Consider the following 15,538-nt stretch of genomic DNA (forward strand, 5'->3'; position numbering starts at 1 on the left):
ACATAATTATATTTTATATAAGATATTTGATCTTTAAACAGATGGCATCAAACAATGTCATTTCAGGCTCAAGAGGTTTTTACCGAATAGTTCACCTATGCTTCTATTCAAAGAACTATTACACAAGCTCAGGCTTCACTTGTCACTTCAGAAATGGAAAAGTAAAACACTGCTAACATGGCACCTTTCATACAATAGAGAGCATAGTCCAATAGGTCATAACCCCCAATCCTCTTACGGCTTTCTAAATAAAGTTTATGAATACAGTCTAATCTATAATCCATGCAGCATCCCCCATATCGGTAATGACCGCGACTTAGTGTAAGCCAAGCCATTTAGATTAATACAACTCTTTCTGTCTCTCTCTCTTTTTCTGTGTGCCTCTCTCTCTCCCACTGTTTCTACTGTCTCTTTCTTTCTCTCAGACTCCCTCTCTACATCTATCTATGTCTCTTTGCATCTCCCCTATATTGTTTCTATCTATCCTCTCTCTTTCTCTCACACTCTCTCTCTCATGTTCTCTCACTAACACTCTCTCACTTTCTCTCTCCTCTCTTGCTGCCTATCTATTCCAATTTCTCTCCCTCACTATTTCTTCCTGTGTCTCACCCAAAATGTTTCTGTCTATCCCTCTCACTACAGATAAATATTAACTCCATACATTTTCATGCTTTCCTTTCTTTTACTTTTAACCGTCTCTCCAGCTCCCTCACTCCTGCCTCTCTCTCTCTCTCTCTCTCTCTCTCTCTCTCTCTCTCTCTCTCTTGCTCTCTCACCCTATCTATCTATCTATCTATCTATCTATCTATCTATCTATCTATCTATCTATCTGTTTCTCTAGTTCTCTCCCCTTTTCTCTCTCTGTCTATTTTTCCCTCTCCATCCCCTCCTCTCTCATCACCTGTCAGTTTTATCTCCTCCCCCACAGAAGCATTGTGTGTGCTGCTCTCAGAGAATGACAGCCGTGTCTGTGTGTGTGTGTGTGTGTGTGTGTGTGTGTGTGTGTGTGTGTGTGTGTGTGTGTCTATGTGTGTGTGTTGTATAAAATAAACTTGGCATAGATGCTGCTGTGCGGGAGAACAGAGCTTTTCTGGATTACCATGAAATCCTCAGACATGAGCCATCACAAATCAACAATGCTCATTTTTCTCCAATTTTACACCACATTTGCCTGACAGCCAAGTTCCCCTGCTCTCACAACTGCGGCAGACTGGAGTCAACGTGTGTGTGTGCATGCGTGTATGTGTGTGTGTGTGTGTGTGTGTGTGTGTGTGTGTGTGTGTGTGTCTACACTCTTATAATACATCTTTCAGGGCTTCTTTAGTAAAGGTGGTGGTTCTATTCAGAAAAAAAAGCATTTGGCTGGATGAACCTTTGCAGACTGGAGTCAGTCATTATATAGGTACAAGACTGAAAGTGGATTAAGAAAACTAATGATTATATACAGAACGATCAACATTTTTCACAGATGCCTTAATGTTAAGTGTATGTAGGACTCAGGTATATTCAGAACCCTTAAAGTTAGAAGCTTATAAGCATCAGGTCTATACAGAACCCTTAAAGTTAGAAGCTTATAAGCATCAGGTCTATACAGAACCCTTAAAGTTAAAAGCTTATAAGTCTCAGTGCTATACAGAACCCTTTATGTTATGAGTGTATTGTGGAAGAAACTGGTAAAAGCATTTGTACAACTGCCAGTCCCTGCACATTCCTGTAAACTGCCAAACGCACATCCAGGAAACAGATCTATCAGCAGCATTTTCCATCCACAGATCATGAACCTCTTCACTCCTGAACGGAAAGCATGATCAAGTAGAGCTGGTGGCAATGCGTCGGCACATTGCAAGAAGGTGAAGGTTGATCTGAGGGCTGCTTTATTGGCAACAATGGCTGACCATTCATCTTAAGTGTGATAAATGGACTGACCATAGTAACTGACTTCCCGTACGGCCAGTAGACCAGGCTATGAGTAATGATGCAGATAAAAATCTCCCTTCCTCACTACACACACCTTTCACACTGATATAATGATATTAACCCTTAGTAGTACTCTCTGCTTAAGTGTGGATTCTAAAGCTACATTGGATATTATGTGTGTTTAGAAGTAGAATTTAGTAGTTTGTTTTGCTGTGGAGTTTTATTATGCTGCACATACCTAGTCTGAGTTGCAGACAGACAGCGCGCATACATCAGTCCACTGGCATAAAAAGTTGGCACACCACTGACTGTAGACCACTGCTGGTCCATCATCGGACCACTCAGATTACTGTCCTGTACAGGATATAACTCATTTATAATCTCCTCAAACAGAGACTTTTATTCTGGAAAACAAACTAATATAAATATTACCAACAACTATGGAAGCCTGGTATAAAATGATTATGCTTAAAATGTTGACACTGTGTTGGATTAAAATGATTTACTAATCTTATTTATAAAGAATAACAAAAGAACCTAATGAAGGGGAAAAAATGTAAATTTTACTGTGAATGGAGAAGTGCTAAAATGTGGCATTTTGTCTAAAATTCTGTTTAATCACCAGCGGTCTGTCCAGAAAACACTAACACTAGTGGACCTCCAACTTTGCCCTCAGTGGGCCAACAGTGGTCCTCCATCTCCTTGCTATCAGGGCACAAAGGCCACCTTTCTGTAAAATTTCAATGTAAAACTAACTAAGGGGACGACTGCACAACATAAAATGTATTGAACATTAGCCCAGTGTGTTTTAATGTATCATATCACACTGGGCCACGTTGTTGTACTGTGGGTTTGTCCAAAAACCTTGTGAGCTGTCTAACTAGAGAGCATTTTACGTCACAGTCCGGCACGCTCCCGACAAGTAAGTTGTTAAATTTCTTAGACACCTCATTATGCTGTTTACTAAGATATCTTAATTTGGCCGAATTTTAAGGCAGCATCAAACCCTTCCTTAGCTGCAAAGGCAATCCCAGAACGCAACACAAGAACAACTCCTGTTCAGAAATAATTAAAATCACAATAAAAAACAGGAAGATTAGAATCCATCGCGCTGAAACTGAGGCGACTCTAGCCACTGAGCTAAAAGACGACCGTTAGAATGCTGTCTATTTAAGTCAGTGCCTACCTGGACAGCTCACTAGGTTTTGAGCATGCTGCATGATGTTAGGTTGGGGTAACATTTTTTGGGAGAGCACAATTAAAATAATTTGTTGGGTGCATTTAGAAAAACCTAATAAGGTGAGAAAAGGTCTTATTATAGATCAAATGAAAAATGTATCATATCAAGAAACACCAGTCCTATATCAAACACTCTTATTAATTATATAATATTTAATCATAAGAAAATCAAAGCAATAAGGGTTTAGTTAAGGGTTAATGTTTGTCCTCATGCAACTAACGTTTCAGAAGACCCTCCCTATCTAGTGAAAGATTACCTTCTACTCGATGTGTTCCACAAACGGGTGGAAAGGGTGTGGCTAATCCTAAGTAAAGATCCCCCTGATCTCCAGCAGATGATGATTCTGGTATTTGTGCAGCTGGCGTAAATGCCATTGCTGCGCAGTACAAATGAGAAATTATGGTGTTTAGGTGTGTGTGTGTATACTCTTCACACTGTTTTACACTGATATCCAACATATTTCTGGGGCCTACTTTCATCCCCAACTATGTACAGACTGTAGAGCAGTACAAGAATGTTTTGGCATCATGTACATCAAGGCTATACCTAGAACAATGACAGTGTTTTCTGGTTCTAATATGCATCTAAAAACAAGAAGTACTCTGTGCTATGGACCAAAGCAAAGAAAAAAAAAACTTGGACAAGGTGTTAGCTGACAGGCCACAAACACACATATGGCAGGGCAAAGGTTAATCTTTTCAGACACCTCGGACGGGTCCAGCACTACTCCAGGCCTAGCTGCTTGACTCATGGTGTCAGGGCCTAAGAAGAAAGGTGGCGGATCACTGTTAGCTAATTAGCCAGACAGTGATTAAGCAGACTTGGGGATTCCTTCATACACCTCGGTACATTTCCCCAGGCAGAGGATCTGCTCACTGCTGAGTCCACTGGAACAGAATATCTCCTGACCTATGAAGATAAGCAGGGACCATAGCCCCAGTAATGTATGCTCAGATATGGCCCATTGAGACCAAGGCAGTTGGTAATTCTATTAAGCACCTGAAGCCTGGCTGTGCAGTTTTCTTTCATTAGTAACTCACTCATACACTTCACCCCTAAGACTCTTCAGTGCAGAAGTCACAGATTAGCTTTCATTTATTTTATGTCCTTTAATATTTAATAAATAATAATAATAGTATTAATATTACAGCAGATATTTATGAAGACATTAAATACAATGTAAAAAGGACTCCTAACAAATGGCCATGACCTGGTAAAGCACCAAACCTCTCACTATCAAAGCTTTCATCTCTGACAGACAGGAGAAAGATGTTTTTGTCCGTCTTTCCACAGTGACATAACAGCTCTGTGCTTTGGGAATGTTAAAAGGGCAGATAATGAAAAGCAAATCACATGTTCTGCGCATTAGCACTTTCCTTTTGGAGATCTGGGTCCAACCAACCCACTCACTGTGAAACAAGACCACTCAGTCAGCGTTTCTGTGGGCTGCCTAAATCTGAAAACATAAGAGTCGTTCTGATTTTGTGCTGCATCATATTTAGAGAGCGGAGACTTTAGAATTGTCCAGCCTCTTCATCGGGGTCTCTCTAATCACAGCGCTGGACCTGCATTTATATGAAAGCTCAAGGATGAGGTTAAATGGAGCCAAACATGCACAATAAGAGCAGATAAATAAATAAATAAATAAATAAATAAATAAATAAATAAGGAGAAAACAAGAACGGAGAAGGAAGATAACTGAGTGAAAACGTCTAAAATCCAGAGCTTCGCCTCCTTGAAAATGGAGCCAAACATACACAATGAGAGCAGAGAAATAAATAAATAAATAAATAAATAAATAAATAAATAAATAAGGAGAAAAAGAGAACGGAGAAGGAAGATAGCTGAGTGAAAACGGCTAAAATCCAGAGTTTCCCCTCCTTGCTCCTCACTCCTGGGATCGCATGCTGAACTGGGCTGTGGCTCATTCTCTTTTAAAGGAACAGGGGTTAAACCTGGTCATTCTGAACAGGGCTGTTTAGACAGGGGGAGAACACTACTGTGGGGTTTGATCCTTGTGGTATTTTTACCAAAGCATGTCATAGAGATATAAAAAAAATCCCAGAGCTCAGTTCACTGATCTGCAAATATCACACATCTGTCAATAATTACACACGGCCAATTGTCGTGGTACCTCCTGCTGGCATTACTAAGACACTTGTTTTGCAGGATAGCAAGGAACCATCTCAACAACTGTGTGTGTTAAATGCTGTAGGTGAGGATGCAGTTCTGCCAGCACAGATCACAGATGTGTTTCCAGGCTGCATTGTGGATGTTGCTGGGATTGCGATGGTTTGTCAGTGATGTGCTGCGGTGCTAAAAGCCGCAGGTGGCTCAGATGTGATCAGCAGATGCAGCACCACATAAATGATTATAACCAGAGGATAAATAAATGAGTGGTCAAGCATACACCGAAACTAACTAAAGAAATAAACTAGCCAAAGATTTTTTTTTTTTTCACATCCGTGTCTTGTGGGCTGATTCTGGCAGCTCCTCCACTCCACTGTCTCCCATTAGCAGCTGTGGAGAGGATTTGGCAGCAGAGCTCAGCTGCTGTATGCTGCAGCCTACCTGCTATTTATAACTCTTCATACATCTCAGGATCCAATAAAGCATGGCACTGCACCTCTCAGCCCCTCAGAGACAAGCGGTGTGGACGAGACAGAGAGAGAGAGAGACAGAGAGAGAGAGAGAGAGAGAGAGAGAGAGATGCACTCCTCTACACCATGACCACCATTTTCAAATAAGCAGAAAGTGAATGCTTCTTTTTAGCTTGTAGTATGTTGTTACTGTGAGTTAAGCCATTCCCCGTCACAGCACCCACTTATCTTCAAGCCCACTGTCTGGGGCCGCAGTGAACTCACCCATCTCCCCTCCACCACCCCAAGCCCAAGTGAGAGCGGGGCTGGATTTTACAGGTGTTGGTCTAAAGCAGTTTTAGAACGATTAGTGAAATCCCCCCGCACGTTTCTGATCGGCTAAGCCTACTGCAGGAACGTGAGCTAGAGGAAGAGGAAGAGAGAGGGATCAGGGGTGTTGGCAGGCTTTCTGCACACTAATCTGGTTACCTGGTGTCATTGGGTTAGTGCACCAGGTTGCTACCTAGCTGACAGGAGCTAGACAGGGCACCCCGGAGTTAATTCCCAGGTTAATTTCCTCACCCATCACACACTAAGTACAATGCCACTAGGTTCATGGTATCCAAAGCACTGAGATGTGTGTGTGTTTGCATGTGTGTGTGTGTGTGTGTGCACAGAGCATCTGAAGCCAGGGTTGTGTTGATATTTTTTGTGCAAACCTTGAAATGTTCCATTTCAAATGTAGTTTTTAGAAGCTTGTTTCCATCAGTGATGTACAGTCTAGTCGAGGAGACTCATATCTACGCAGAAGCCCTACACTCTCAGAAAACCAGTCACTGTGGTGGGACCTTTCCATGTCTCTGTGGTGGGACCCAGAATGGTACATTCATTTTGGACATAACTACCATGTTTTATTGTAGTTATAGAGTTTATGTTGAATTCATTTATTTTGTTTTCATCTTTAAATCAGTTCTATTAGAAAAACGTCCTGAACTAGACCTTTCCTTCCAGAGAAGGGAATGTAAAGTAACTTCAAAGTGAGCAGCTGGACTGTAGGACCACTGCTGTACCTCTGAGGGGACATTTGCAATCTCTATACTTTCAGGGGTCAACAATGAAGCTTGTGCTAGCTTTAGCTTTGTAGCATTGATGGATTCTGATTTCTTGCTCAGACCAGATCAGACTTCCTTAAATTAGACTTAGACTTCATTCATAGTGACCTGTACCTGTCTGTAATGTGAATTCGTCTCATTGATACATTTACGCCGCTCCATCCCAAAGCCCTGTGTAGTGCACAGTGTAGGTCCTTAAATGACAGCTTCTATACCCAAGTACTGGGCAATGTGTCTAACACAAGTTTTACTTATATTCAGCTCAGCTCTTTTTCTGACATTCAGTGTATTATTTTAGTGCCGAGACCGTAGTTTCATCACCTGTGCAGCGCACTATTTAGGAAGCACTGAGACATTTGAGACATAGCCTGTATGTCACTGCTGGTGCTGGCTTATGAGGACAGCAGTAAAGGCAAAAAAAACTCATTAAATCCTCTTTACATGCCCAGGAATCAGACACATATCCAATCTAAGACCACACACGTTTAGGTCCACACTGAAAAGCCGGATCTATGTTACATTAACAAAAAAAAATGTTGGAGTCACTTCAGTCGGGTAAATGTGAACATAGCCCTAGGTCAGAGGTCTTTAAATGTGGACATTTGATCCAGGTTCCAGACCAGGGTTTTACAATGGCTGGCTGGTATGACACTATACCTGCCCAGTCCGGTGCATTAACAGTTGTAGCTAGAGTGCCATACCTGGATTTGAAGTCCTCGGCCCTAGGGGCACAGTGTTTACTCTGGGGTCTGCTGAAGATTTGGACCAAAATGCACAGAAACTACAGAATATTGACTTCTCAGTAGATAACTGATGTCAGAATCTATCCTCATATTTTCAGAGAGAGACCCACTGTAATGTGTTAGTTGTAGAAGCATGTTATATATTCCTCAGTGGAATCAACGCTGTATTCAATACATCAGACAGAGGGAGGCTGAGGTTTGTCCAATTATCTATGTTTACATTGCTCAGATTATCAAGCATTTTAAAGTTAAATCATTTTTCATGTGAAATCATTCGAATGGGGGTTGGCACGGTGGTGCAGCAGGTAGTGTCGCAGTCACACAGCTCCAGGGACCTGGAGATTGTGGGTTTGATTCCTGCTCCGGGTGACTGTCTGTGAGGAGTTGGTGTGTTCTCCCTGTGTCCGTGTGGGTTTCCTCCGGGTGACTGTCTGTGAGGAGTGTGGTGTGTTCTCCCTGTGTCCGTGTGGGTTTCCTCCGGGTGCTCCGGTTTCCTCCCACAGTCCAAAAACACACGTTGGTAGGTGGTTTGGTGACTCAAAAGTGTCCATAGGTGTGAGTGTGTGTGTTGCCCTGAGAAGGACTGGCGCCCCCTCCAGGGTGTGTTCCCGCCTTGCGCCCAATGATTCCAGGTAGGCTCTGGACCCACCGCGACCCTGAACTGGATAAGGGTTACAGATAATGAATTAATTAATTAATTAATCATTCGAATGGAATCCAGCCTTGAGACGCAAGGAGGACCTAATGGGGCACAGTTCCTGTCTCAATAGAGAATCTCTCTTATTTGTTGGCCCTCCTAGCTGAGAGAAACCAGGCATATAATCATGCAAGATTCTGAAGAAGTTAGGAACACTCAGGTAATTAATGCAGCTGATTCACAGTCAGGAGACACACATAAACACACACACACACACTCCAACACTCCAGTAACAGACCATTCTTAGTAAGCTAATGAGGCATGCCTACAGAAGTGTGAGTGAGAGTATAAGAGAAAAGGAAATGGTAAAAAAAAGAGGGCAAGCGGAACAAATCACTCTGTCAGTCCGTCTTTTGTCGTATTTTCGCTGATCCTGAATACTGATCAGAAACCTTCCCTCACTCTTCAGGAGGAGAGCAGGATGAAGAATAGGAAGAGCAGATGGGTAGAGACACAGAGAAAGAGACATGACTGTGACAGACAGAGAAAGAAAGAAAGAAAGAAAGAAAGAAAGAAAGAAAGAAAGAAAGAATTAGAGAGTGAAAGAGAGAGGGAAAAAATAGAAAGTAAGAGAATGGGAACGAGGTAGAGATTGTGATGGAAAGAAAGAGAGGCAGAGAATCATAAAAGAGAGAGAAAGCGAAAGGAGATGTGAGTGTGAGACAGAGAAAGGGACACATTAGTCTGCTAGATTACACTGTCAGAGAGAACATGAATAACACTGGGAGGTGTTTAGAGGAGGCAGTTCCACCTTCAGCCAGCAACTACTCGTGCTCCACTCTGCAGGGAACAGCTGGAGAAACACCGAAACTCTCCGTGCCAATTTGGCACATGATAAATCCAAAAGAAAACTCAGCTCATTTCATCCTTCTCCATTAGGCATGTTTCTCTCTCTCTCTTTTTCCCTCTGCCTCCACCACACAATCCAACCTGGAGGCTGGGCATAATTACCCCACAGAAAAAGCTCAGCTGTGCTTTGAGTTCATCCATATGTTCCTCTCTCATTTCCCCCCAGTCCTGGCTGTTTGTGGCCGGCCGAGCCGACTGCAATCTGTGTCCGGCTCTTTCTCGGCCTCGCAGCAGTTCGAGCATTTTTTTTTTTGTCTGGTCTCTTTTGGCCACTGCACCACACAAGCCTGGCCAAGTGGGAATGTTTGCATTTTGTTTTTGACACATGGCCTACTGCCACTCACACTAACCCCCCCACCTGCTTCCACCCCGTCCAAATGACACCCAGAGACCCGTCCCACTGAAGAGTCAGAGGTCAGTTTGACAATAAAAGAGTGTGAAGGAGAGGGGGAAGGAGGTTAAAGGGAGGAACAATGGATTAGAAAGAAGAGGAGGAGGAGGAGGAGGAGGAGGCGAGGAGAGAATGTCTTCTCTGAGCATCAGTGGACATCGAGAGATACGGAGAAGTGGCAGGTCAGGCCCAGTAGCACAGTGAGGAGGAAATAAAGGGGAGGCACCAAGGGACAGATGGGGGAAGGGTGTCACCAAACTCAATCACCGAACACAATGCAGAGTGAAGAGAGAGTCCAGCCCTGTCAATTAAAATCAGTTTGTCTTGTCTGTGACTAAGTGTGAATGTAGTGAATATCCACCACTCAAGAAACACACACTGGTGAACGTGCACCGCATCGGGCACTAGGGGGTTCACCCAGGATAAAGTGGCAATTCATATCTGGGCATACACACATGCAGACATTCATTCACATACACACTCATTCACACACACCAGGACAGGTTTTTAGTAACAGAAAATTCACCTGACCATATCCATGTTTTTGGATTGTTGGGGGAAGCCAGAGACCGCAGAGGAAACCCACACACACACAGGTAAAAAACATGAAAACTGCATCTATGTCAATATTGCAACAAGGGCACAGAGTGTCACTGATAATGATGCACAATAGCACCCCCTATGTAAAGCAGTTGCTAAATATGAGTGAGTATGTGAGCAATAGCACTCCTTGTGCTCACAAATACAGCTTTTACATTGCTGCCTTTTTGCAGATCTCTTGATAATATTAACATTATATGTTCTAGCGACCACCAAAATATTTCAGGCTCAACATATTATACAAGTATTATCACCAAAGTTAGTACTTAATGATGCTTTTAGGATGCTATGCTAATAAGTGCTAAATAGTATAGCGGAAAATACACCAGGAAATCAACTAGGAAATCAATGCTCCTGTTCCCTTCAGAACAAGATGTAACTGTGTGAAAGGGAAGGAGCTTTGAAGAATTGGACCATGTAGCCACTGTTGCAATTTACTGGATATGAGTGAGGAAAACTGGAAGCTACATTTACCCTAGATTCATGTTCACACTCACAGTTCTCAATCGCCATCACAACCAGGAATCAAACAGCATTGAGCTGTGAAATAATCTATAATAGACTTGTTTAAGAGATTTCTGACACAGTAGGACAAGGTTTTTTTATATAAATATGGATCAAAATACAGACAAACAGCATGAAAGCTACTTCTGTGACTGTACTTTCATTTTCATTCATTCATTGTCAGAAAGCGCTTATCCAATTCAGGGTCACGGTGGGGCCAGAACCTACTCAGAATCACTGAGTGCAAGGTGGGAACAACACAATTGTACTTTCGTCTATTTAAATAGATAACTGAAATAATGGGAAAAGCATATACATTTAGAAAAAATTTTTCTAAACTATTGCAATGTATGGCTTCTACTGCAATGTGGAGAACTCAAAAGCACAGTTTAACAAAGAAATACCACAAAAACATAGAAAATTATAAAATGGCCTCATAGCAATTTTATAAATACGCTTCTTTCAAATCACATAAGATCTACTATAGACTATTTCACAAAGGACTTCATTTACTCCTTCTTCCACAAGCCCTTCTGACTTCATGAACTGTGCACTACGCATAGGAAAATAATTGGACTCAACTCATTTGAAAGTGGAAAAAAAAATCTCTTTCCTGGATCAAAGAATCAGAAGTGCTTCTCAGAGAGCGGAATCAGAAGTGCTTCCCCCCCCGCCTCCAGAGGGGACCAGGGGAATTCTCCCCGGTGTCTCATATTGCTGCTCAGAGGTGGGCTTATTTGTCACAGGCACTGAATTTATTGTGCCTTCATCAAAAACCTGATTTGGTCCCAAATACCTCCCCACAAACAGCCCCCTCACACTGTGCCATGTATTGTCCTGAGACGTGGTTCACACCTGATACATTCTGAGATGCTCTGAAGTCAAGAGGAGGTTTTCGTGACAAGTTATTAAGAAACTTGTTTCTAGAATGTGTCTGTGTTGTATAAACTCATATGACACTTTTCCACAGTATGGTACCTACTTGGCTGGACACTATTCCTGGTCACATTTCCATTAGCACAGCTCGCTCACAAAATTTAGCTAGATGTTGCAAAACACAGTATCTAACGGGAACAGCAGTCTTTGGAAACCAGTTTACTCATCATGTGTTTGCATGTTGTTGTGCTTTTTGGGACTGAATACAACTCCATGCATCATTTCAGACAGATCAGTAGAGGTTTTCAGTTCCTTGTTGCACCATCCAGCTCTCACTTTATTCTTTCATTGGCCACCAATCCATGGAGTGTTTGAACCTCTTCAAAAGACCACAGTATAATTTAAGAGCTGCTGCTGTGAGTTGTCTGTAGCTTGGACATTTTATTGATGGCTAGTTTGTGCTGGATGTCTGCATTTTGCCATGGTTTAAAAGTCCCTCTGACCAATCAGTGCAAGGTTTACATGTCACATTTAGCCCCTACTTGGCTCTCTTGGAACCAAGAGCAAGCTGGGACCAAAGATGTACCCTTTTCCAAGTACCAGAGACCATATTTGCCCAATGATAAAGCAAAAAAGCAGCAAAGAACCGAGCCAAGCCAAGTAGTTACCGTGCAGTGTAAAAGCACTAATATAAAACATGTTTTTCAGTAGTAACTGACCTATATATGGTCCAGTCACCAATGCTGTATGTGTTGAAGGGTGTGGGGGAAGATACTATTGTAAATATAGACAGGTTTTCCAACAGATAAAATCAATATATTGTGAAATCATTGTTCAATTCCAATAAAAATATATAAATAACATGTACCACGTTAGTGAAAATGTTTTGGCAACAATCCAAAAAATAATGCTTAAAAATAAACAGCAATTCCAATAACGAATGCATTATAAATGTTCATGTCTGGGATGTAGAGTAACTCTTTAGTTAGGAAGATTGAGCAGCTGCCAAAGAGTGCATTGGTGAATGAATTCTCTCTGTCTATGTATTTATAGATATTTGTATTTTAAGGGAAAGTGTTGATCCTGATATTGATCTGTTTGGCAGTGATTTCAGAACCATCTCAAACGGTGTATGAGCGTCTGCATTTGTTTGTGTGTGTAAACAGGGCTGTGTTGTATGTAGGTTAACTTGCTCCGGCCAATCTGTTCACCCAATATCTCTCTCTCTCGCTCTCTCGCTCTCTCTCTCTCTATGTACTTAATCTCCTGCACCAGGATGAACTAGAGCTGAGAGAAACACACACTCAAGGAGAGAGAGAGTGTAGTATCATGGCAGAGTGATTCCTTTGGCTTCCCCAGCTGCTGCTTTTAACAATGAAAACAGCTGCCTGAAGAAATAATGACGCATCACTGATTCCTGCACATCTCACATTACACCAGAACTGAAAAGCCTTAAAGCCAGATGAAAAAACAGGAGGTGGAACATGTTGAACGACTGAAAGAGTTGTCGTACATGAGAAATTGGTTGTGAAATTAAAGTGATAAATTAACCTTTCCACACAGAATTTCCCTTTGTTCCAAACAGCAACAACACGCTGGATGTTGGGACTTGTTTCTGGAGATATCGGGCCCTATTTCGGCTAAATAAACTCAGTGTATTCTACATAAGTGCAGCTCTTACACTAATCCCAGCCCAGTTATGGAATCTACCACAGGAATCGACTCATTGATCAGCTACAATCCAGGCAGAGAGGGGCCACAGCGGACCCTTCTTTACATTGATCCAGCCCCATCTGGGTCAGGCCACGGAGCATAGTGGATCCTCCATTGATCACACAGCATCTCAGATCTGTCTGACCATAAAGCTGCGCATTGATCTCCTCGCGCTGGACACCAGTGGTCCCACTGCTTCCAGGAACATTGATCTGAGCTTTCTCCAACCATTCCTCGCTGAGACAGCAGGCAAATGACCCATCGATCGCTCAGGTTGATCAGAGGAGCCACCCCAGCTCTGGTCAGCAGAGCTCCCCACCTCAGTGCCTCAGCATCAGCATCTCGCACCCTACGGCCTGTCCCGTGCCTCAGTAAGTGACTGCCCCCCTGACGATGGTGGGTTCTCTCAAATCGACTGTGGCGAGAGTGAAAAAGGGAGGTAGGAAGGAGGGAGGGAGGGAGGTGGGGAGAATTGGGGAACAGAGGGAGAGGGAGGCACCACCCAAAACAGACGCGTTGTCTCCCATCTGCATCTGTTCATGGTCAGAAGAAAAAGACCTGCAGTGTTTTCCTTATTAAAGCGAGACTTAACGTACTCGTACATTTTTAAAAATAACCCACCTAAACATATGGGACTGTATCCCCCCCCCCCCCCCCCCAGTCCCACAATATCCCTCAGCATCATGGAGAGCTGATGCCGCCTATACAGCTCTTCAATTATTCATTCTTAGCACGCTGATATTCTTGATAGTGCTATTATGATAACATTCAGGATCAAGTTTCTTATGGAATGACAGTGACCATGCATTTAATTTCTTTGTAGTACATCAGCCTGGGGCCTTCTTACCTACATCTAACAACCACACACTAATCTAACATACATCTGACTTCTGTTTATGCTGGAGGTCTCTCAGTAAGAGACTTCCCAAGGCCTGGAAAATGCGATATTGTGGCATACTCAGTGAGTCAAGTAGTTGGACCCCTCCCACATCATTATGTACACCTTCAAAGTGAGTTGTAACCACAACTGTAAGAAATATAGGGTTATCCCAAGCACAGAAGTGTAAGAGTCTTTATTTCAGCTGAAAAGATATGTTACATTCAGCAGCTGAATGGTTCACATGAGGTTTTTAGTCATTATAGTCATACACCCTCAGAAAGAAACAGCTATGTGGGGTGGTAGCCCCTCCATTATGTCTAGCAGGGGGGGCATAACTGTACCACACTCCATTGTGTTTAACGTATTCCATGCACTGCGGTCTCCAGGATTTGCATTTATTTTAGTTATTATATACTGTTAGTTATGTTAGTAAGTATAAAGTAAGTATAAACACATGGACAAGTGAAAATCAGGTGCATATCTGGATGGTTAGACCACCACTGTACCCTGGAAGGTACATTTACACCACATTTATGCATTTTCCAAGTGTCCAGACATTTCCAAATCAACCCCTGCCCCCAGAGTGCCACCAGACGCTGTCCGCTCCTCCTCAGCTCATCACCATGCATGCTTCAAACTCACTGTCCACGCAGTGGTGGGATGGTAGCTCTAGTGCAGGTAGAAAGCCGTACCTGTCTGCCAGATGTAGGTGGGTTTGTTGATGTTGGTCAGCGTCTGCATCTGCACGTCCCACAGCCAAACCAAGAGCAGAGTGGCCCTGAGCATCCAGGCAGCTGGCCGTGGTCCTGCAGCCCCGCCGGCCGGCAGCCTCATGGCTTCAGCCGCTTAGATCCACACAGGGCACGTCTGGTCCACTAGAGTCCGAAACGCAGCACACACACACTATCACTCACACACACTCTCAGCCACAGACCCAGAAACAGCCTGCTATTGTCCCTCACTCAGCCCCTCTCTCTCTCGCTTTCTCTCTCACACACAAACACAGCACACACACTCACACACAAGCGCACGCGGTCTCGTCCTGCACAGCGTAATCCACCAGGCACTGTCCACTCCTCCTCTTCCTCCTCCTCAGCTCTTCTGTCCTTTCTCTCCTTCTCTCTGTCTCTCTCTTTCTCTCTCTCTCTCTCTCTCTCTTTCTCTCGCACTCTCTCTGTCCCACTCTCGCTCCGTTTGCCTGAATGGGGAGAGCAGAATGGGGTCTGAGTGAGGGGTTGGGGGGAAAGCAAGTGGAACAATAGATCCCTCTTGGCTCCGGCTGCTGCTGCTGCTGCTGGAGCGGCTGCAGCGTCCCGCCTGCACTGAAGCTGATGCAGCACCTCCCACTCTCTCTCTCTCTCTCTCTCTCTCTCTCTCTCTCTCTCTCTCTCTCTCTCTCTCTCCTCTCCCCCTCCCTTTCTTGTTTCCTCTCACTTG

General features: G+C 43.4%; 1 protein-coding gene across 1 annotated transcript in view; it reads right to left on the bottom strand.

Moving 5' to 3' along the window:
- thsd7aa (thrombospondin, type I, domain containing 7Aa) overlaps positions 1-15,225 on the bottom strand; it is a 151,542-nt gene extending 136,317 nt beyond the window's left edge. The window contains exon 1 of the mRNA XM_066675314.1: positions 14,794-15,225. Coding sequence (XP_066531411.1) covers positions 14,794-14,935 — 142 coding nt within the window. The 5' untranslated portion in view covers positions 14,936-15,225. The remainder of the gene's footprint in view (positions 1-14,793) is intronic.
- Positions 15,226-15,538: the final 313 nt, after the last annotated feature.

The sequence above is a fragment of the Hoplias malabaricus genome, chromosome 6, assembly GCF_029633855.1.
Source record: "Hoplias malabaricus isolate fHopMal1 chromosome 6, fHopMal1.hap1, whole genome shotgun sequence".
Taxonomy (NCBI): domain Eukaryota; kingdom Metazoa; phylum Chordata; class Actinopteri; order Characiformes; family Erythrinidae; genus Hoplias; species Hoplias malabaricus.